Consider the following 23004-nt stretch of genomic DNA (forward strand, 5'->3'; position numbering starts at 1 on the left):
ATAACCGATCGTGTCAGAACGCGGTGACGTAAAACACAACGACGTGCTGAAAAAGTTCAATGCTTCCAATCATGTGTCGACTTGATTCTGAGCATGCGCAGGTTTTTAACCAATGCTTTTGCATACTAACGATTGGTTAACGGTTAGGCGTCCATCGGTTAAATTTTAAAGCAAGTTCTTATTTTTTTGACCGAAGGATAACTGACCAATGGGGCCCACACACGATCGGTTTGGACCGATGAAAACGCTGTGATTGGCCCTTTATCCTGTTATGTGACAAGCCGATTCCCAAGGACTCTGCGATCACAGAGCGGGAAAATGGGATAACATACATGGACTCCCCCCCGCCATTTTAAGCTTGCGCTGTAGCTGTCTTTTGGCTATAGCGCGTTCGCAGAGTGGTTAATACACTGCAGAGGTCTAAGCTTCCTTGGGTTTACAGCAAGAACCTTTAATAGACACTAAAGCAAAACACCCCCCACTCCTCAAACTGTTTATGCCTTTAGAAAACACTTGATTTTTTTTTAACGGAATGTTCACCAAAAACCTGGTGTAACAGAGCTAAAGTTTCACTTGCACTTTTGCCAATTTTCACTCAAAATTTGACATTAATTGGCTGCTCCAGATTCCTGTCACTCATTTTCTGCCAACAGCGCAATGCACACATGTGTTATTTCTTCTACTACTTCTCCGTAAAGTCTGAGTCCCCTGGTCTGCGACCCAGGCGAGTGCAAGTTAGAACATGTCAGAACACGCTCGAGTGCGAATGGTTGTTTAACTCTCCACCATAGTGCTACGCCACGGGCATTTCAGGAATTATATTGTTATGCCGCATACACACGATCGGATTTTCTGCTCAAGCTTGGCTTGCATACACACGGTCACACAAAAGTTCTCCGAACTATCGTCTGCCAAGAACGCGGTGACGTACAACACTACGACGAGCCGAGAAAATGAAGTTCACTGCTTCCGAGCATGCGTCGAATTGTTTCCGAGCATGTGTCGGAATTTTGCGCGTCGAAATTGCTACAAACTAACTGAATTTCCGATTTTTTTCCGTCTGAAAATTTGAAAACCAGCTCTCAATCTTTTGTTGGCGGAAATTCCGACAGTAAAAGTCCGATGGAGCCTACATGCGGTCAGAATTTCGGACCAAAAGCTCACATCGGACTTTTCTTGTCGGAATTTACGATTGTGTGTACGCAGCATTACTCCTCGTATTCCCAAAGGCTATAGTCTCTTTTCCCCAATGAAACCTTGGAAAAATAAGATTTATCAATCTTGGTCTTTGAGGGTTTTATTTGGATCAATCGCAGACCTAATGCCGCGTACACACGGTCGTTTTTCCGCATTAAAAAAAATGAAATTTTTTCACCATGAAAAAAAAAAGAAGTTTTTCCAACTTCATCATTAAAAACGACGTTGGCCACACACCATAGTTTTTGAAAAATGACGAACAAAGCGCGGTGACGTACAACATGTACGACGGAACTCTAAAGGGGAAGTTCTATTCGCCTTTGGGCTGCCTTTAGCTGATTCCTTATTAGCAAAAGACGATTTGCGCTTTTTTGTCTGTTACAGCGTGTTGAATGTGCTTACTCCATTATGAATGGTAGTTTTACCTGAACGAGCGCTCCCATCTCATAACTTGCTTCTGGGCATGCACGGGTTTAAAACGTCGTTTTTGCCCACACACAATCATTTTTTACATCACAAAAAACGTCATTTTGAAAAATTTTAATTTTTTTTTGAAAAAATGCAGCATTGTTGTTTTTCCGAAGTCGAAAAAACGATGTGAAGCCCACACACAATCATTTTAAATGACATTTTAAAAAATGTCGTCTTTTTTTCATGCCGAAAAACGACCTTAGATGTTCTTTTGGTTGAACTTGATGGACACATCTTTTCAATCTCACTAGGATAAGGCCTCGTACACACGGACGGACTGTCCGATGAAAACGGTCCGCCGGACCGTTTTCATCGGACATGTCCGCTGCCGGATTTCTGTTTGATGGTTGTACACACCATCAAACAGAAATCCGCGCGGACACGATACGCGGTGACTTGGCCGCGCCGTCACCACGACGATTATGCGGCGACGTGCGCGGCCCTGGAAGGTCAATGCTTCCACGCATGCGTCGAATCACTTAGACGCATGCGAGGGCTTTCGGCCACGCCGTCGCCGCGACGATTATGCAGCGACGTGCGCGGCCCTGGAAGGTCAATGCTTCCACGCATGCGTCGAATCACTTCGACGCATGCGAGGGCTTTCGGCCGAGCGGACATGTCCGGTGAGTCTGTACAGACGACCGAACATGTCCGATGGACAGGCTTCCAGCGGACATGTTTCTTAGCATGCTAAGAAACATTTGTCCGCTGGAAACTGTCCGATCCGCCGGAAAATTGTCCGGTCGGACGTACAGACGACCGAACATGTCCTCTGAAACTGGTTCGCGGACCAGTTTCAGCGGACATGTTCGGTTGTCTGTACGGGGCCTGAGAAATCCTCTGTATTGAACAAGATTGGCACAGACTTGAGAAAATGTGATTGGCAAAAGCCAAAAAAAGTCATAACAATGGACCAAACATATGTATTTAGGTCATATGATTAGAGTTCATTTTCCACAAGGGATCATCTTAATTGAAATGATGACCCCCTTCATCTTACAAAGTTAAATCATTCTTCTTAACTCCGATGGTCCACCATTTATAATTCAGTCTCATCATATCTGATAATGTGAAGATATGATACAGTAATTAACTAATGTTTTTTTCCTTAAATTACAATCACTATACTCAGAAATAAAATTTAATTGTGAACCGTTTCTTCCATAGTGCCTATACTTACTACTTGTGTTGATAGGTGGAAACATTTCTTCCTGTTCACTCTTCATAATCATTCCAACCTCCTCCGTGGGCGGCTGATCACCCCCCACATACGTCTCTTCTTCTTCTTCTTTAACCTCAACTTTTATATTGATCTGTTCTTCACCCTAAACCCCAATATATTAGAAAACATCTATTAAAGTTGATCTCTAGGTGGATTTAAAAGACACAAATGATTTCAGCTCTGCATTCACTAATACACCATTGTTTTTTTTAAACAAGCACCTGAAATGTGACCTGGTATCAAACTCTTGCAAAATAAATAAATCAATAAAGTAGAGCTCAGAATGAGGAAGAGAGGAATAGCATTAGGAGTCTGCTGTGCTGGAGTGAGAACATGCTGATAGGAGACAGCAGAGTGACTGAAAGATGAACTCATCAGTCTGCTGCTTCTCCTTTCACTGTTTAGTCACAGGCTGGGGGAGGGACAAGTCTGGTCGATGTCACTGACCTGCAGCAGGTGAAAATTTGGTTTTCTACCCATTTCCTGTGAGCCCCCTGCCCTCCAGAAAGTGAATCATCACAGCAACCTGAACTTTCAAGAGCAAAGAACAGCACCGCGTTATTAAACATGTGCTCATCATTGGAGGAACACAGGGAATAAGAGGACCCGTGATATCATAAGACTGGACCCAAGACCCATGGAAGAAAGGTAAGTATGTTAATTTTCAAAAAAAACTAAAGTTAGGGTGCTCCAAGGGAGAACAGGAAATGGGGGAAGGGGCGGAAAGGCAATTCTTCAGATGTAAAGGTAAACATAACAAGAGGCTACATTAAGGAAAGTCATTTTCAAAGTTCAGAATCACTTCTGTGTTTTATACACCGAGTCCACCTACCTGATGATGGTGAGGGATGGTGTGATCTTCCTGTTTGGAATCCCGGGAGGACAGAGGTTGGGGACATCTCTTGAAGGGATCTTTGTGTCCTTCTAAAAACGTCTCCATCACACCAACCTCATCATCCTCCTCTTTTATCTCTTCTTTAACAGCATTATTGTGATCGCTCTGGTTTATACCCTGAATATTTCATAAAAACAAGATTAGCTCTAGCAATATAGCTACTAGACATGTCAAAATGTAAGTATCAGCTACTATTTTTTATCTTTCAACTTAACCTTATGTGAGATGGTGTGATCTTCCTGTGTGGAATCCCGGGAATACAGTGGACTGGGACATCTCTCTGGTGGGTTCCCATTACTGGATCCATCTACCTGATGATGGTGGGGGATGGTGTGATCTTCCTGTTTGGAATCCTGAGCATACAGAGGACATGAACATCTCTCTGGTGGGTTTGTGTCACCAAAAGGCTCCATCATGATGTTCTTGAAGGGATCTTTGTGTCCTTCTAAGAACGTCTCCATCACACCAACCTCATCATCTTCCTCTTTTATCTCTTCTTTAACAGCATTATTCCAATCACTCTGATTTATGTCCTGAATATTTCATAAAAACAAGATTAGCTCTAACAATAAATCTACTAAACATGTCAAAATGCAAGGATCAGCTACAATTTTTTCATCTTTCAAATTAACCTTATGTGTGATGGTGTGATCCTCTTGTGTGGAGTCCCGGGAATACAGAGGACTTGGACATCTCTCTGGTGGGTTCCCATTACTGGATCCATCTACCTGATGATGGTGGGAGATGGTGTGATCTTCCTGGGTGGAATCCCGGGAATACAGAGGACTTGGACATCTCTCTGGTGGGTTTCTAATACTGGATCCATTTCCCCGATGATGGTGGGAGATGGTGTGATCTTCCTGGGTGGAATCCCGGGAATACAGAGGACTTGGACATCTCTCTGGTGGGTTCCCATTACTGGATCCATCTGTAGGAAACACACACACTGACTGAATACATTGTTTCTATGTGTTTATCAGATGATGGGGGGTCTAGGTGGAGCCTCCGTACTGCTCTCTCCTTTACAATAAAGTCTCCTCTTACCCGGTGATGTGAGGGGCGGCTGATTCTCCATCATGACGTCCTTGTAGAGATCCTTGTGTCCTTCTAAATACTCCCACTCCTCCATGGAGAAATATACAGTGACATCCTGACACCTTATAGGAACCTGACACACACAATGATACAGTCACCAACCAGACACATCCCTTGTCTGTTACTGGATAATGTCCCAGAATTCCCTGCACCACTCACCTCTCCTTTCAGCAGATCAATCATCTTGTTTGTGACTTCTAGAATCTGCTTGGCACTGGTTACCTTTGCTGTCAGGCAGTGAGGTAAAGGCACTGTGATGGTTAGATGATCACCAGACTTCACCAGAGGAAAACTCTGCATTGAAAGAACAATAATAATAATGTCATGTGACCTCCCAGAATCCTCATCACATCTCTGGTCAGAATTGTATTTTATTAATAGAGATAAGAGTGATGTCGTGTGACCTCCCAGAATCCTCCTCACCTCTTCGGTCAGGTCTGTGTTTTATTAATAGAGATAAGAGTGATGTCATGTGACCTCTCAGAATCCTCCTCACCTCTCCGGTCAGGTTTGTATTTTATTAATAGAGATAAGAGTGATGTCATGTGACCTCCCAGAATCCTCCTCACCTCTCCGGTCAGGTTTGTATTTTATTAATAGAGATAAGAGTGATATCATGTGACCTCCCAGAATCCTCCTCACCTCTCCGGTCAGGTCTGTATTTTATTAATAGAGATAAGAGTGATGTCATGTGATCTCCCAGAATCCTCCTCACCTCTCCGGTCAGGTTTGTATTTTATTAATAGAGATAAGAGTGATGTCATGTGATCTCCCAGAATCCTCCTCACCTCTCCAGTCAGCAGGTAGATGATCTCCAGGGTGAGGTTCAATATCCTCTCAGTCATGTGACTTGGGTCCTCCTCCATCCTCATTGATGTGATCCATACAAGACTCTGAACTCTGAAGACAGATAATATACCAATTTCATTGACCATTACAACTGATGATTTTTTTTCAAACTCTGAGTGTGTGAGTGAGTGAGAGACTTGTAAAGCGCAACACATGCGAACTGAATCGCCTCTGGGCGCTGTATCCATTTCATGGGTAAGGAACCCCTTGACCTCAGAAGAGATGGGTTTTAATCTTTCTCCTGAAGGTCAAGTGGTCCGACTCCAGTCGGATGGTGGTTGGTAGTGCATTCCACAGGCGGGGTCCTTGGACTATATCTGTGTCCAAATGTTGGGGAAATATAGAACTGCTTCTGTGTTTTGTTACTAAACACCAACCATATTCGGCATCAAAACAAAATAAATAAACTACGATACCCAAAATTGTAAATATACAAAAATATTGAAACCCTTACAGCTCATCGCTTTCAGGGCCTCACAGCTCAGTGGCGGCCCTAAAATTCTACTTCTTCCTCCGGCATTTGTGTAAGCAGACCTAATATACTGTACAGAATATACTGTATATATCACAAAAAGGGGTATGTTTATAAAGCAGTCAATACGACATTCATCAAACTTTATTAGTAGATGAATCTTTCTGGTACATGTGTTTTTTTTTTTTAATTCTGATTTTGATTCACCACCAGAGAATGTTATTACAATTATAACACTATATGGGCTTATATATCTAAGTGCATTTGAACTGTGTGTGTGTCTTTCATTTTTTATTTATATTTATTTTAAAAATATATTTTATTTACCATTATTATTCGTATTTTTATAGAAATGACAAGTTCTATTCATGGAGACATTTATATAGTTGAATATATTACTCTATATTTAGGTTATGTCTCTCTATAGATTACAATATAATCCATAGATATGTGTGTTTGGGTATTTGCATCTGCTGGAGCTAAAAGACATCACAGTGATTATGGAGGAAAAGGATGGATATGACGGGAGGAGGGGGGTTACTGGGTGTAAATATAAAATAATATCTTATTACCTCCTCTGCTGCCAGTTCCAACAATGTCTCCTCTCTACTTCCTCCCGACTGACCTTTCACCCGGAACTTCCTGTTTCATGGTGGGTCACTTCCTGTCTATTTCCAATTCCTCCCTTACCCTGACATAACTTCCTCCTTGTATATGACATCACATCCTGTGCCAGTATGATCACACTCTTGTTTTTTGTTCCACTTGATATAATTGAAAGAGATCTTCACTTTTGTCCTTAAAGGAGAACTTTCAACAGAAATTAAAATAAGGTTATTAAATCCGAACCTGTTTACACTGCACTTGTCCCTGTGTATATCGGTGCAGGATTATTTGCAGAGCAGCGGTTGCCAGAAAGCTGGCCTCGTCTCCCACCACCGCTATCACACCAACACTGAACTATAGAGACGTAGTTCTAGACTAAGTTGACCAGATTTTTAAAATTAATATTTTATTTTTGTTTTTTATTGGCAAATGGTAAACTATTTTATAAGCATATTTTCCTCAAATGCTGTATGTGTTTATGGAATGATTGTAGGACATATATACGTTATTTCTCATATTTCGTCCATGAGATAAAAAATATACTTCTTAGAATTTTTGGGGATATGACTACTTGTCTCCAGAGGAGATGGGGCTTCATGGATGCAGCTGACTTGGGGGGTGGGGGGGAACGATGACACACGGTGCTGCATGGAGCAGGAGAGAGGGACCCGGAGGAGCCAGCTGAGCACACAAGCAGAAAATGCGTAACAAAGTGTAGCCAGTCCGGTAGAGCAGGGAGCCCTGCTACCCACCCCCAGAAATGGCTCTTTAAATTAACCTAATGAAAGATCCGCCTCTGCCGCCCATCTAAAATCGCCACCTGTCCAATGGATCCAGCAGGACCGTCCCTGCATTCCGGGGACAGACTTGGTCCAGGGACTGTCCCCGGAAACCGAAGCTAATTCTAGACCAGTCTTTTTCAACACGGAGCATAGCTACCAACTGTCACTGATTTCGAGGGACTGTCCCTGATTTGGAGCAATGTCCCTCTGTCCCCCTCATTTTGGTCTGATCTATAAAGTTGTATATAAAATGCACTTTTATCTTTCAAAAAGGGTTACCAGTATCTACTATGCACACCAGTTGTTTGTGTGCTCAGCCTGAGGCTTCTATCATCTGAAGCTCCCTGGGCTTCTCCACTGGATAGATGTACAGTATAATGGGTTGGTAGCCCAGATATATGTATGCCACATGATTATGCTAATTGTTGGCTTTGTAGCATAGGCCTTAATTGCATAGGCATTATTGATCGTTGGGTATTTCTTAGGTGAATACACCATGACCCTGACCGCAGTATGCAATGTATCTATGTGTTATTTAAAGCGGAGCTCCACCCTAAAGTGGAACTTCCACTCATCGGAACCCTCCCCCACCGTGGGGTGTCACATTTGACACCTTTGAGGGGGAGGGGGGTGCAGATACCTGTCTAAAAACAGGTATTTGCACCCACTTCCGGCCACACAGTCTGTGGGTAAACTGTGGGCAGGACGTCAGATCACCCCCCCCTCCCCCCGTTGTGTTCTGGGAAACACACGGCTCCCAGAACACAGCAGGGACCAGTGAGAACGGTGCACTCGTGCATGAGCCATAGGGAACCGGGCAGTGACGCCGCAATGCTTCACTTCCTGGTTCCCTTACCGAGGATGGCGGTGGGGGCAGCAGAGTGACAAAAGATCGCTGGTCCTCTGCTGCCGACGGTGCTGGACTCCAAGACAGGTAAGTGTCCTAATATTTAAAGTCAGCAGCTGCAGTATTTGTAGCTGCTGGCTTTTAATATGACACCATCCACACTACATTCTCCAGCAGCTCTCCTCCACCATCCAAACTACATTCTCGGATAGCTCTCCTACACCATCCACACTACATTCTCCGATAGCTCTCCTCCACCATCTGCACTACATTTTCGGACAGCTCTCCCCACCATCAACACTATATTCTCTTGACAGATCTCCTCTATTATCCACACTACATTCTCCAACAGCTCTCCTTTATCATCCACATTACATTCTCCGACAGATCTCCTCCCACCATCCACACTACATTCTCCGACAGCTCTCCTCCACCATCCACACTACATTCTCCGACAGATCTCCTCCACCATCCACACTACATTCTCCACAGCTCTCCTCCCACCATCCACACTACATTCTCCAACAGCTCTCCTTTATCATCCACATTACATTCTCCGACAGATCTCCTCCCACCATCCACACTACATTCTCCGACAGCTCTCCTCCCACCATCCAAACTACATTCTCTGACTGTTCTCCCTCACCATCCACACTACATTCTCCGGCTGCTCTCCTCCCACCATCCACACTACATTATCCGACAGCTGTCCTCCACCATCCACACTACATTCTCCGACAGCTCTCCCCACCATATTCTTTTGACAGATCTCTATTATCCACACTACATTTTCTGACAGATCTCCTCCACAATCCACACTCCATTCTCCGACAGCTCTCCTCCCACCATCCACACTCCATTCTCCGACAGCTCTCCTCCCACCATCCACACTCCATTCTCCGACATGCTCTCCTCACACCATCCACATTACATTCTCCGACGGCTCTCATTCCCCATCCACACTACATTTTCCGACTGCTACCTCCCACCAGCCACACTACATTCTGCGACAGATCTCCTTTGCCATCCACACTACATTCTCTGACAGCTTCCCCCCCACCATCAACACTACATTCTTCGACAGCTCGACACTATTCTTCGACAGCTCTCCTCCCACCATCCACACTACATTCCCCAACAGATCTCCTTCCACCATCCACACTACATTCTCCAATGGCTCTTCTCCACCAGCCACACTACATTCTTCCGACAGCTCTCCACCATCCACACTACATTCTCAGACATCTCTCCTCCACACTACATTCTTCTGACAGCTCTCCTCCACCATCCACACTACATTTTCCAACATCTCCTCCACCATCCACACTACATTCTTCCGACAGCTCTCCTCCACCATCCACACTAAATTCTTCCGACAGCTCTCCTCCACCATCCACACTACATTCTCCGACATCTCTCTTCCACCAGCCACCCTACATTTTTCCGACAGCTCTCCTCCACCAGCCACACTAAATTCTTCCGACAGCTCTCCTCCACCATCCACACTACATTCTTCCGACAGCTCTCCTCCACCATCCACACTACATTCTTCCGACAGCTCTCCCCCACCATCCACACTACATTCTCCGACATCTCTCATCCACCACACACACTACATTTTCCGACCGCTCTCCTCCACCACGCACACTACATTCTTCCGACAGCTCTTCTCCACCATCCACACTACATTCTCCGACCTCTCTCCTCCACCATCCACACTACGTTCTTCCGACAGCTCTCCACCATTCACACTACATTCTTCTGACAGCTCTCCTCCACCAATCACATCATTCTTTGGTAGCTCTCCCCCCACCATTCACACCACTCCATTCTCCGACAGCTCTTCTCCCACCATCCACTCTCCGACAGCTCTTCTCCCACCATCCACACTACATTCTCCGACATGCTCTCCTTACACCATCCACACTACATTCTCCGACATGCTCTCCTCACACCATCCACACTACATTCTTCCGACAGCTCTCCCCCACCATCCACACTACATTCTCCGACATCTCTCATCCACCACACACACTACATTTTCCGACCGCTCTCCCCCACCATCCACACTACATTCTTCCGACAGCTCTCCTCCACCATCCACACTACATTCTCCAACAGCTCTCCTCCAGCATCCACACTACATTCTCCGACCTCTCTCCTCCACCATCCACACTACGTTCTTCCGACAGCTCTCCACCATTCACACTACATTCTTCTGACAGCTCTCCTCCACCAATCACATCATTCTTTGGTAGCTCTCCCCCCACCATCCACACCACACTTTCTTTTTTTGCCCAAGTTCTTATTTAATGAATTTGTAAGTATAAATGATACAAAACAGAGCCGTATGGGCATACCCTGGCTCATTAGGTACATAATACAAAAAGAAAAATGAAAGAAAACAAACAAGAACTTATTACTATATGCACTCCATTCAGACCATAGGTTATATACAGAGATAAGATGTCAAGTTGGTATAAGCTTCGCCTAGAATGGCAATACTCAATTTTTCCCAGGACCCCCCCTAGCCAAAATGGGGGTACCTGGAATTGGGGGGGGGGGTGTTTCCCCAAACAACCATATCCAACACTTAATTTGTTGATAGCTCCCCCTTATTCATAGAACATTTTGTGACAGCTAACCCCTCGTTGTCTGCAGTATCGTCTCTTGCTAGCTGTTCCCAATGCGTTTACTGCAGAATTATTTTGCGCTGTCTGTAAGTGCCCACCAGTTTAAGAACATTCTTCCCAATGACCGCTAATTTAAGGAAGTCTTTACGCACTGATCACCTACCTATGTAGAAAGGTCCTTTCTTTATCACCAATATAAGGGTGGAAATCATGATTGTATGCTTTGGGGGTCAGTACATTTTCTAGAATGATCCTTTCCGTATGCAGTAGGCTAGATCTATATACACCAGGGGTCTGAAACTGGTGGCCCTCCAGCTCTTGTAAAATAAGTCTTATCATGCCTCTGCCAGTGGGAGTCAGCCTTGCAATGCCTCATGGGATTTGTAGTTTTACAACAGCTGGGAGGAGGACTGCCAGTTTGAGACTTCGATATACACACTTCTTGGCAGAACACAAAAATAAAAAGTCAGACTGGGCTCCAGTTATTGTTCCTGCATTTTATTACCCATTTATTGCTGCCATTGCTCGTTTCTTGCCCATGTATTCGTAAAACTGTCACAATTGCACCTTTGGTGCCCCATTTATTACAGTTAAAATGGTTACCCACCTGCTGTCACAATTGCTAGTTTGTTACCCATCTATTGGACAATTTATGTCGTGCCAGCTATGTATGTATTATAGTAGCTCAGTATTGGTTCAAATGAAGATTGTATTACTATAACTTATTTCTTATAGATAAAGAACTATCAAACCATCCACCTAAAAACCCAGATATTTTCTCTATGCCTCCATATACGGTGATGTGCACTGTACACCAATTGGGCCTACCTGCCCCCCCCCCGAGGCACAGAGTTACACGTGTTACCTGGTATGCTTATATCTTTGTGTACCCCCCTAACCTATTATGGGGGGGGCGGGGGGCTACAACTCTCTAGTCTGTATTTTTATTTTAAAGAATGCAAAATTAAAGAAAAGAGGAATGGGGATACCGCAAAGTGGGGGGCAGGAACATCCCATCATTGGAGGCTACAAGAAATACAAGAAGCAAAAAGAAGACTTAGCCCATCAAACGTCACCTATAAATTTAAGGGGTGCCCCCTTTATAAACTATATATTTTTTTCCCATAGTTGTACTATGTACTAAACATTTCCATCAGTAAAAAAAATTATTGTACATTTGTCAAAAGAATCGGCAGATGCTTTCCATTAGAAGTCTAATTACACTTTTTTGCAGTCTGAATGTATTGAGGATGATGTGTGATGTGTCTTCTCTGAAGAGTAACAAGGTGCTCACCCATGTGAATGCTCAGTTGTTCAACTAGGTTTCCTTGATATGTGAAAGATTTCCCACACCCTGAACATGAATAAGGACGTTCCATGTGAACTCTCTGGTGTATAACAAGGTCTCCTTGATAAGTGAAAGATTTACCGCACTCAGTTAATGAATAAGGATGCTCAACCGTGTGAATTCTCAGGTGTTCAACTAGGTTTTCTTTATATGTGAAAGAATTCCCACACCCCGAACATGATTAAGGATGCTCACCCGTGTGAATTCTCAGGTGTTCAACTAGTATTCTTTTATATGTGAAAGAATTCCCACACCCGAACATGATTAAGGATATTCACCCATGTGAATTCTCAGGTGTTCAGTCAGGTTTCCTTTATATGTGAAAGAATTCCCACACCCCGAACAAAGAATAAGGACGCTCACCCATGTGAATTCTCAGGTGTTCAACTAGGTTTCCTTTGTATGTAAAAAATTCCCCACTATGAACATTAATAAGGACATTCCCAAATGTGAACTCGCTGGTGTATAATAAGGTCTCCTTGATGAGTGGAAGATTTCCCGCATGCTGAATAAGCACGCTCACCTGTGTGAATTCTCAGGTGTTCAACTAGGTTTCCTTTATATGTGGAAGAATTCCCACACCCCGAACAAGAATAAGGACGCTCACCCGTGTGAATTCTCAGGTGTCCAACTATGAGATCTTTTCTTGTGAAAGATTTCCCACACTCAGTCCATGAATAAGAATGCTCACCCATGTGAATTCTCTAGGTGTCCAAGTATAGGTCCTTGCCTTGTGAAAGATTTCCAGCACTCTGCACATAAATAAGCATTTGTATCTGTAGAATATTGATAATTTCACCTTTGTTAGTTTATTTATTGTTCATATTAAATTTACGATTAGCGCAACTTTTCCTTTCTTTTTACATAAATAGGGATGATCACCCAGGTGTCCAACTATGAGTTCTTTCCTTGTGAAAGATTTCCCACACTCGGTACGTGGATAAGGAGGGCTCATCCGTGTGAATTCTCAGGTGTCCAAGTAGGGTTTTCTTGTGAAAAATTTCCCGCACTCTGCACATGAATGAGGATGCTCAAAAGTGTGAATTCTCAGGTGTTTCTTTAGATTTCCTTTTGTAGTGAAAAAGTTCCTGCATTCTGAACATAAATAAGTACGCTCAACCGCGTGAGCTTTCTGGTGTTTAACAAGATCACTTTTATTATGGAAAGATTTCCCGCACTGTGAACATAAATAGGGATGCTCACCCTTGCAATTTCTCCGGTGTTCAACAAGGCTCCCTTTCCTATTGAGGAGCATCTGCACTCTCAGCCTGAATAGCATTCTTCTTCTTCATGTGCATTTTCATGTGTTCATTTAGGCCCGATTTCTGTATGTAAGCTTTATCACATTCAGTACATGGAAAGGGACGTTCCCCCGTGTGAATTCTCTGGTGTCTAAGAAGGATTTCTTTATAAATGAAAGATTTTCCGCACTCTGAACATGAAAAGGGACGTTCACCCATGTGAACTTTCTGGTGCCTACCAAGATCTCCCTTATAAATGTAAGATTTGCCACACACTGAACACGCAAAAGGACGCTCACCGGTGTGAATTCTCTGGTGTTCAGCTAGTTCTCCTTTGTGAGTGAAACATTTTCCGCACTCTAAACATGGGTATACATTCTCAACTTGGATAATTTCTTCACGGGGTGGGGGTGGACAGGGAGGCTCACCCGTGTGCTTTCTCATGTGTTTATCAAGATTATTTTTGTTATGGAAAGATTTATCGCACTCTGAACATGGATAAGGACGCTCATCCGTGTGAATTCTCTGGTGTCGAACAAGGATTTCTTTATAAATGAAAGATTTCCCGCACTCTGAACATGAATAGGGACGCTCACCCATGTGAACTTTCTTGTGTCTAGCAAGATCACCCTTATGAATGAAAGATTTTCCGCAATCTGCACACGAAAAGGGACGTTCACCTGTGTGAATCCTCAGGTGTGCAATAAGTGATCCTTTCCGAGTAAAATGTTTCCCGCACACTAAACACGAGAAGAGATTCTCATCTGGGTGAACTCCGTCAGGGGGTAAGGAAGATAGATCATTAGCTCCTTCTAATCCCGAGATATCTGCAGTTTGAGATTTTACATGGACATCGGCACTTATAGTATAGGATTGATGAGAAGATTCCCCCTGCTCAGAGGGACCCATTGATTTCTTCAGCCAGGAAGGTCTGTGACGTACATTTTGTGTATTTGGATTTACTCCAGCAGCTAACATGGAACGTCTCTCCGCCGTATTCCAGAAACCACACCCATCTGTTAGAAAGAAAATTTAATAACATCAGTACTGTAGTTCAAATAAAATTTGAGTTTTAGGCTCCATATTGCTGGGACCCGACAATTTATTATAGCCGCGAGTAGTTTTAAATAACTTTTTTTCTTTTAGAAACTACATTTTGTGCAGGGACTGTCCTAAACACGGGAAAAATGCGCCACTTTACAGGCATAATATAGACACCCCCAGGTACAAAATTTAAAGGAATATTTCACTTTTATTGTTCCACTTTAAGCATTATTAAAATCACTGCTCCCAAAAAAAACTGCAATTTTTAAAACTTTGTTTGCATTGATACATGTCCCCTGGGGCAGGACCCAGGTCCCCAAACACTTTTTATGACAATACCATGCATATAAGCCTTTAAAATTAGCACTTTTGATTTCTCCCATAGACTTTTAAAGGGTGTTCCGTGGCTTTCAAATTTGCCGAACACCCGATGTTCGAGTCAAAATTACGTTCGACTCGAACATCGGGCTCATCCCTAGTTGCCACATTGGATTGCCTGGATTTGAACCTGATCCTGGTGGTTGTACGCACATATGTGTGAACTTTAATGCAGAGAGGTCTAAAATATGTGCCATGCTCACTTCCTGCACAGTCACCGGAAATCTTCCGATGCCTTCTTGTGATCGGGAGCTTTCTGATCATGGGACCACTGTGACTGCCAATCACAGCAGTCACATGACTGGAATGTTCAATGGTGATTTAGAATTGGGGTCTGTCAGAAATGCTGTGATCATACAGATCTGGTGTGTAAATCTTTCAATTCAGGATGAGGCATCCAGGGCTCTTGAAATTATATGGACCAAAACAGGATCGCTCATGACGGGGAGAAGGCCGGAAGGGAAAAGAAAGTATAATAGTGAAGTACTGCCGGTGAAATATCTAGGCGCAAAAAACCAACGCCACTCACGAGTCAGCTGAAAAGACAGGCTTCAGTGAGTTCCGGGCTCGCCGCTGGCCACGTGCGTTCCACGGATGCTGGAAGTAAAACGTCACTCGACGTGAAACCGGAACTGTGTCAACGCGTTTCGCCCCTCCAGGGCGACATCAAGGACACCGTCCTTGATGACGCCCTGGAGGGGCGAAACGCGCTGACATGTCCTTGATGCCCTGGAGGGGCAAAACGCATTGACTTTGAATGGCGTTTACTTCCGGCAATCCGTGGAACGCACACGATCAGCTTACTGAAGCCTGTCTTTTCAGCTGACTCGTGAGTGGCATTAGTTTATTGCGCCTAGATATTTTACCGGCAAGTACTTCACTATTATACTTTTTTTCCCTGGTATATAGTGTGTTATCACACAAACTCAATTAGCGCTGTTTAATATATTTTTTTGTTGCATTTCAAGGTCTTAGTACCTTTGCAATAGCTGCTGTGGGGTTATATATATATTCCATATAGCGCAAGTTTTTCACAAAATACATGACTGGAACGCCCGCCTCCCGTGCATTTAGAATCTCTTAACCTTTTCACTGCCAGAGCAGTTTTTGTGCAGTATATGTATATAAGAAAAATATTTTAGGCTTGAAGAATACAACAAATCCTCCAATACATGATATATTTTCTGAAAGCAGATACCGTAGAGAATAAATTAGTGGCAGGTCCAATGTTTTATGTCACGCAATATTACCGCAAAGGTCTAGGAAAAACGCAAAATTTCAGTAAAAAATATACTAAAGTTAATTTTAGGATGCACAAACAATAAATTACCCACTTTTTTGGTAAAATATAAAAGACGAGGTTGCACAAAGTAAATAACCAACATGCCAAACCTTAAATTTGCGTGGGCCCGTGAAATGACGACAAACTTCAGTACCCTATATTTTCCATAAACAACACTTTCAAAGCCACCTATAGGTCATCGGTTTAGTGTTACAGAGGGGTCTGCTGCTGGACTGATTGCACTCACTCTGGCATGCGCGGAGATATACAACGTCTGTATCACAATCAACTTTTTCATGCATAGGCGGTCCCAAGACAGTGATTATTGCTAGCGGCTTTAGCAGCCGCTTGCGATAATCATAACTGAATCCAGCTGGCTGTTTATACCCAAGTTGATCAACCTGGTACATTCAGCCTGCCCATTAATGGTTTGAATCTCGACCGGTTATTGACGCGTACACATGACCGTTATTCATGTCATGGAATAAACAACGTTTTTCTCAATGCGATTCCTCTCAAGCCTGCCTTGCATACACAAGATCGTGATAAAAAAAATGCTCGAGCAAATCGCGGTGACGTACAACATGTACAACGGCACTATAAAGGGGAAGTTCCATTCAAATGGCGCCACCCTTTGGGCTGCCGTTGCCGATTTCGTGTTACCGCGTGTTAGTAAAAGTTTGGTGAGAGACGATTCTCGCTTTTCAGTCTTCGTGTTTTTCAGTCTGTTACAGTGTGACGAATGTGCTATCTCCATTACAAACGCTAGTTTTACCAGAACGAGCGCTCCCGTCTCATAACTTGCTTCCGAGTATGCGTATTTTTTTCTCCCCTCGTTAAAGCGTACACACGACCGTTTTTCACAAAGTGAAATAGAACGACATGAAAAACGACAAGAAAAAATAGAGCAGGTTCTAAATTTTTAAAGGCCACTTTTCTCGTCGAGAAAACGCTCTGGAGCATACGTACGATCGTTTTTCTCGACAATTTAAAAAATTGCATTTTTCTCGTCATGAAAAACAGTCGTGTGTACGCGGCATAGTTGTCAGATAGCCCACCGCACTATCACAGTCCCGTTTATAAAAGTCACTGATCGCGCTATTAGTACTAGAACAAGAAAATTGCAGTTCATATACACAGACCATAGTTTGTAGATGCTATAACTTTCATGTAAACCAATCAATATTGAAATGTCCGTGTACATATCCCAGTGTGCATTGCTCCAAAGTACGCCGCAAGGACGTATTGGTTTCGACGTGAACGTAAATGACGTCCAGCCCCATTCACGGACGACTTACGCAAACGACGTAAAAATTTCAAATTTCAACGCGGGAACGACGGCCATACTTAACATTGACTAGGCCAGCTATTTGTTCGACTAACTTTACGCCGGAAAAAGCTGTACGTAAACGACGTAAAAAAATGCGCCGGGCGCACGTACGTTTCTGAATCGGCGTATCTAGTCATTTGCATATTCTACACCAAACTCAACAGAAGCGCAACCTAGCGGCAAGCGTAAATATTGCACCCTAAGATACGATGCGTAGGAGACTTACGCCGCTCGTATCTTAGCCTAATTTAAGCGTATCTGGTTTCCAGAATACGCTTAAATTTTGGACGGCGTAGATTCAGAGTTACGTCGGCGTATCTGATATGCCGGTGTAAAGCTACCTGAATCTAGCTATATGTGTGGTGGAAAACTAACACTGCACATCACTCTGAACACATCATCCCCACCGTGAAACATGGTGGTGGCAGCATTACGTTGTGGGGATTCTTTTCTTCAACAGGGACAGGGAAGCTGGTCAAAGCACATTCATGTGTTGGAATGGCCCAATAGTCAAAGTCCAGACCTAAATCCAAATGATAATCTGTGGCAACTGGCAAGACTTGGAAATTGATGTTCACAGACGCTCTCCATGCAATCTGACAGAGCTTGAGCTACTTTGCAAAGAAGAATGGGCAAAAATGTCCCTCTCTAGATGTGCAAAGCTGGTAGAGACATCCCCAAAAAGACTTGCAGCTGTAATTGCAGCGAAAGGGGGTTCTACAAAGTATTGACTCAGGGGGGCTGAATACAAAACGTACCCCACACTTTTCACAGATTTGTAAAAAAAAATGAAAACCATTTATCATTTTTCTTCCACTTCACAATTATGTGCCACTTTGTGTTGGTCTATCACATAAAATCCCAATAAAATACATTTACGTTTTTGGTTGTAACATGGAAAAATGTGCAAAACCTCAAGGGGTGGGAATACTTTTTCAAGTCACTGTATTTGCAAGTTATTGGTCATAAAAAGTGTATGGGGGTCCTGGTGCTGCCCTGGGGGACATGTATCAATGAAAAAAAAAGCAGTCCCCTTAGTATGCCTGTAAAGTGGACCACCTGTACCATGTATAGAACCTGCTGCAGCAAACATGACATTTCTAAAGGAAAATAATAGATAGACATTTAAATAGATTTTCCATGCAAGCTTTCTATATTTTTTTAAACAATGGCTTTAGGAGCCAGTCTGTATGACGAGGCCACAATTTACTGCACTCGAAACGAGATTTTTGGGATAAATTCTGGTTTCTCATTGGCAGACTTTGGATGGAAATAAAAAAAAAATTGCACCACAGTGAGCAAGCCTTATGTGATGAAGCCAAATTATAGTACACTCAGGCAAAGAACACAAGAGGGATTGTGACACTGATGAATGCATTGTCACAGGTCACCGTCCTCATCTCCTCAAATGGTGACAGTACAGTGCGTGCATCCTTTATCAGCAGCCATTGGTGTGGGGGAAAATAGCCAAGCCTGTCCCTGAGCCATTATCGCACACCACCATTCCTGGCATTAACCACCTCTGGGGCTACCCCTGCAGAGCTGAAAGAATCTCTGCTCTGGTGTGGCTCCTGTCCTCTAGACAGACCAGCTGAAGCACTGCATGGCATATTTTAGCCTAATCTGTTGAATAGCCCTTGAATGCTTAGGGGATACAGTTGGTTCATAGAACAATTCAGCAGAAGAGGGCATTAAGGAGGAGGTGGACCTGAAAAATCTCACATCATCACCACTAGCTTTATGGAGACATGGCGGCAAACAAGTTCCAGCACTGAGCCCTGTCCTGCATCCTTCCTAGTTACAAGTAGTTACCCAGTGTGCTGGGAAACTCGTCCCCAATAATGCTTGCTGGATCACGTGTCAGCAGTAATGTGGACCTTGCTGCTGACTGCCTTGCCCAACGATGCCAAAACTTTGCCTTCCATGTGATGGTACAGAGCTGGAATGGCCTTAACTGCAAAGAAATAGTGACTGGAAACCTGCCATTGTGTTACATCACATTCTGCAAATTCACGGAAGGGGCAGAATCCACCAGACAGAAAGGCAGGAGTTGTAAAGCCAGCAATTTGGTCCAGCTGGAATTTAATTCCTGGGCATGTTTTTTTTTTTTGCGCTGCAGCAGCTGGGGGCAGAGTCTTCAAATTGCAACAGTGCGATCGGCTGCATATGTGTTTGTGCTACGTAAAATGACTAACTACTACCATTCCATTGTCCAGGGCCTTTGCTTTCAGATAATACATACATTGGGGCGGATCGAGTGCAGATTTTAACATATGTGTCTCTGTTACTTACCTTCGTCGATAAGTAGAAAAGCATCTTCCTGTTCACTCTTCGTCATCATTCCAACCCCAAATGTGGATGGCTGATCATATCCCACGTACGTTTCTTCTTCTTCCACTTTAATTTTTATATTAAGCAGCTCTTCAGCCTAAACCCCAAAAAGTAAAAAAAACTCTATTATCTTCAGGCAGGTATGAAAGACACATAATTCAATGCAGCTCTGCAATCCTTAATGTATCATTAAATAAGTTGTAATTTTATTATTGCAAGCAGCGTAAGTAGCTGAGCCTTGTGCATCAGAGCTCAGACTCGGGGAAGCATAAGCAGACAAAAAACCCAATAGGGCTAACAAAGTACATGCTGACAAGAGGAGAGAGCAAAGTGAGAGAGATGAGATCATCTGCCTGCTTCTTCTCCTTTAATTCCCAACCTTGGAGAACTTAAAGTGGGGCTGCCCCCGTACTGCAAGAGATAATGGCTTTAATATTCTAGGGAAGAGGAGAAGCACATTTTGCTTACCTTCCTCCACTCCTGACAGATGGTGCTCCCCACACACCTCAGTGGTGGACTGTCCCTCGGCGTCATAATGTCCAATGCAAGGCTATGGACCAGGTATCGGGTAAGTATATCCCCCTACACCCCTAGGCATAAACAAGCACCTAAACTCTGAATATGGATGGAGGGTTTACCGGAAGCAAAGGCTTAAAAGTAAACATTAAAACAAGAGAATTAATAGAAGAATGTCATCTCACAAAGTTCAGAACAAGGTATGTGTTCTATACACCGAGTCCACCTACCGGATGATGGTGAGGGATGGGGTGATGTTCCCGTGTGGAATCTTTGGAATATGGAGGACGGGGACATCGCTCTGATGGTTTTGTTTTTTTTACTGGATCCATCTACCGGATGATGCTGAGGGATGGTGTGATCTTCCTGTGTGGAATCCCGGGAATACAGAGGAGGGGGACATTTCTCTGATGGCTTCTCATTACTGGATCCATCTGTAGGAAACACACACACTGACTGAATACATTGTTTCTATGTGTTTATCAGATGATGGGGGATCTAGGTGGACCCTCCGTACTGCGCTCTCCTTTACAATAGTGTCTCCTCTTACCCGGTGATGTGAGGGGCGGCTGATTCTCCATCATGATGTCCTTGTAGAGATCCTTATGTTCTTCTAAATACTTCCATTCCTTCATGGAGAAATAGACAGTGACATCTTGACACCTTATAGGAACCTAATACACACACAATGATACAGTCACCATACAGACACATCCCTTGTCTGTTACTGGATAGTGACTGAGTATTCCCGGCACCGCTCACCTCTCCTGTCAGCAGCTCAGCGATCTTCTTGGTGACTTCTAGAATCTTCTTGCGATTGTTCTTCTTGAGCTTCAAAGAGTGAGATGAAGGCACTCTGATGGTTAGATGGTCACCGGACTTCACTGGAGGACAACTCTGCAAAAAGCAACCACAATGTTATGTGACATCCCAGAATCCTCCTCACCTCTCCGGTCAGGTCTGTGTTTTATTAATAAAGATATATGTAATGTCACGTGACCTCCCAGAATCCTCCTCACCTCTCCGGTCAGCAGATAGATGATCTCCAGGGTGAGGTCCATTAACCTATCGGTCATGCGACTCGAGTCCTCCTCCATCCTCGCTGATGTGATTGTGTGATCCATACAAGACTCTGATCTCTGTAGACAGATAATATAATGGCTTTGCTGATCGTTATAACTCATAGATAACTAGAGATTTTTCATTTAAATTTAATTTTTAAATGCTTTTGGGTCACAACTAACATGACTGGGACAACACAACTATGCATCCCTGTGCGGGTAAACACACAGGATCTGGATGGACAGTTGGATAAATGGCTCTATATTTAGGATGTATCTGGTCCATAAACCAGAGGCTCTGGGTGGACAGTTGGATAAATGGCTCTATATTTAGGATGTATCCGGTCTATAAACCAGAGGCTCTGGATGGACAGTTGAAAAAATGGCTCTATATTTAGGATATATTGGTGTACATATTATAATACTTTATAAACGTCTGTGGTAGCATCTATTGAAATAAAAGACACCACAGTGACTATGGAGGAAGAGGACGGACACGACGGGGGGTTACTGGGTGTAAAAATTAACAAAATCTTATTACCTCCTCTGCTCCACCGGTTTCAGCCATGTTTCCTCTTTATGTCCTTCCAATTCACCTTTCACCCGGAACTTCCTGTTACAATGTCAACATCACTTCCTGTCTCTACCTACATCACTTCCTGCCTTTACCTTACACTACTTCCTGTCTGTGCATCTTGAACTGAGATCACCATCTTGTGGTAAATTTAAATATTGCAGTCTACATTATGTTTCAGCATTTTGTCCGCTGCTGCATCATTCATTCCTCTATGTTATATCCATGATTACACAAGCAGATTATAGCGAAGATAAAATCCACACCAAAATAAAATGAACAACATTTTGATAGTGTTTTAAAATGTTAAACTAAAAAATGAAAGAGATATTTCAAGCTGAAATACAACATATAAGGTTCCTTATAGAAAACTTTACAGGATAAATTCACCTTTTAGAAAAATATAATGACTGCAAATTTTTTTGCAGGTGAAAAAAAAAATAATTTTTTTTCTGGCACCTGCAGAGCATTGCACCTGCGATCAGCAGATAGTAGATGCAAACTCAGCCTCCTGCAGCTGTCTGCCCGTACCTCCTATGGGCAGGCAGTTACGTGAGAGCAGGGAGAATTCCTGGACTGCCGGAGCATTCACCAGCACCCTGGCAGTTCACTGAAAACTACAAGCCATTTGCCTCAACAGCTGATGGAACATGTAGGCATTCATTTACTGTTTGGGGGCTTCCTTCTGGGACGACAGCCATGCAGACCAGTTTGATGCAGTGTTCAGCGTATGGTCTGAGCACTGACAAGCTGACCCCCCACCCCTTCAACCTCTGCAGCAATGCTGGCAGCACTCATACATCTACTTTGCAAAGACAACCTCTGTATAT

At 43.5% G+C, this 23004-nt stretch overlaps 1 protein-coding gene and 1 long non-coding RNA gene across 4 annotated transcripts in view; both read right to left on the reverse strand.

The window, feature by feature from the left end:
• LOC120909503 (gastrula zinc finger protein XlCGF57.1-like) overlaps window positions 1-22301 on the reverse strand; it is an 86606-nt gene extending 64305 nt beyond the window's left edge. Inside the window, exons 1-6 of one of the 3 annotated variants that reach the window (XM_040321273.1) lie at window positions 22142-22301; window positions 21559-21678; window positions 21302-21436; window positions 21090-21213; window positions 4418-4713; window positions 3723-3902 (exon numbers count right to left, since the gene is read on the reverse strand). In XM_040321273.1, coding sequence (XP_040177207.1) covers window positions 3723-3902; window positions 4418-4713; window positions 21090-21213; window positions 21302-21436; window positions 21559-21678; window positions 22142-22168 — 882 coding nt within the window. In that variant the 5' untranslated portion in view covers window positions 22169-22301. Of the gene's footprint in view, window positions 1-3722; window positions 3903-4000; window positions 4036-4417; window positions 4714-21089; window positions 21214-21301; window positions 21437-21558; window positions 21679-22141 lie in introns of those variants that run through there. The other 2 variants (XM_040321274.1, XM_040321276.1) reach the window with 2 other exon arrangements.
• On the reverse strand, window positions 4951-6899 carry LOC120909506. The gene is made up of 3 exons (XR_005741281.1): window positions 6774-6899; window positions 5669-5780; window positions 4951-5174 (listed from the first exon to the last, which is right to left on the reverse strand). It is a non-coding gene; the product is annotated as an uncharacterized LOC120909506 (long non-coding RNA).
• Window positions 22302-23004: the final 703 nt, after the last annotated feature.

Source organism: Rana temporaria, chromosome 8, assembly GCF_905171775.1.
Source record: "Rana temporaria chromosome 8, aRanTem1.1, whole genome shotgun sequence".
NCBI classification, from domain to species: domain Eukaryota; kingdom Metazoa; phylum Chordata; class Amphibia; order Anura; family Ranidae; genus Rana; species Rana temporaria.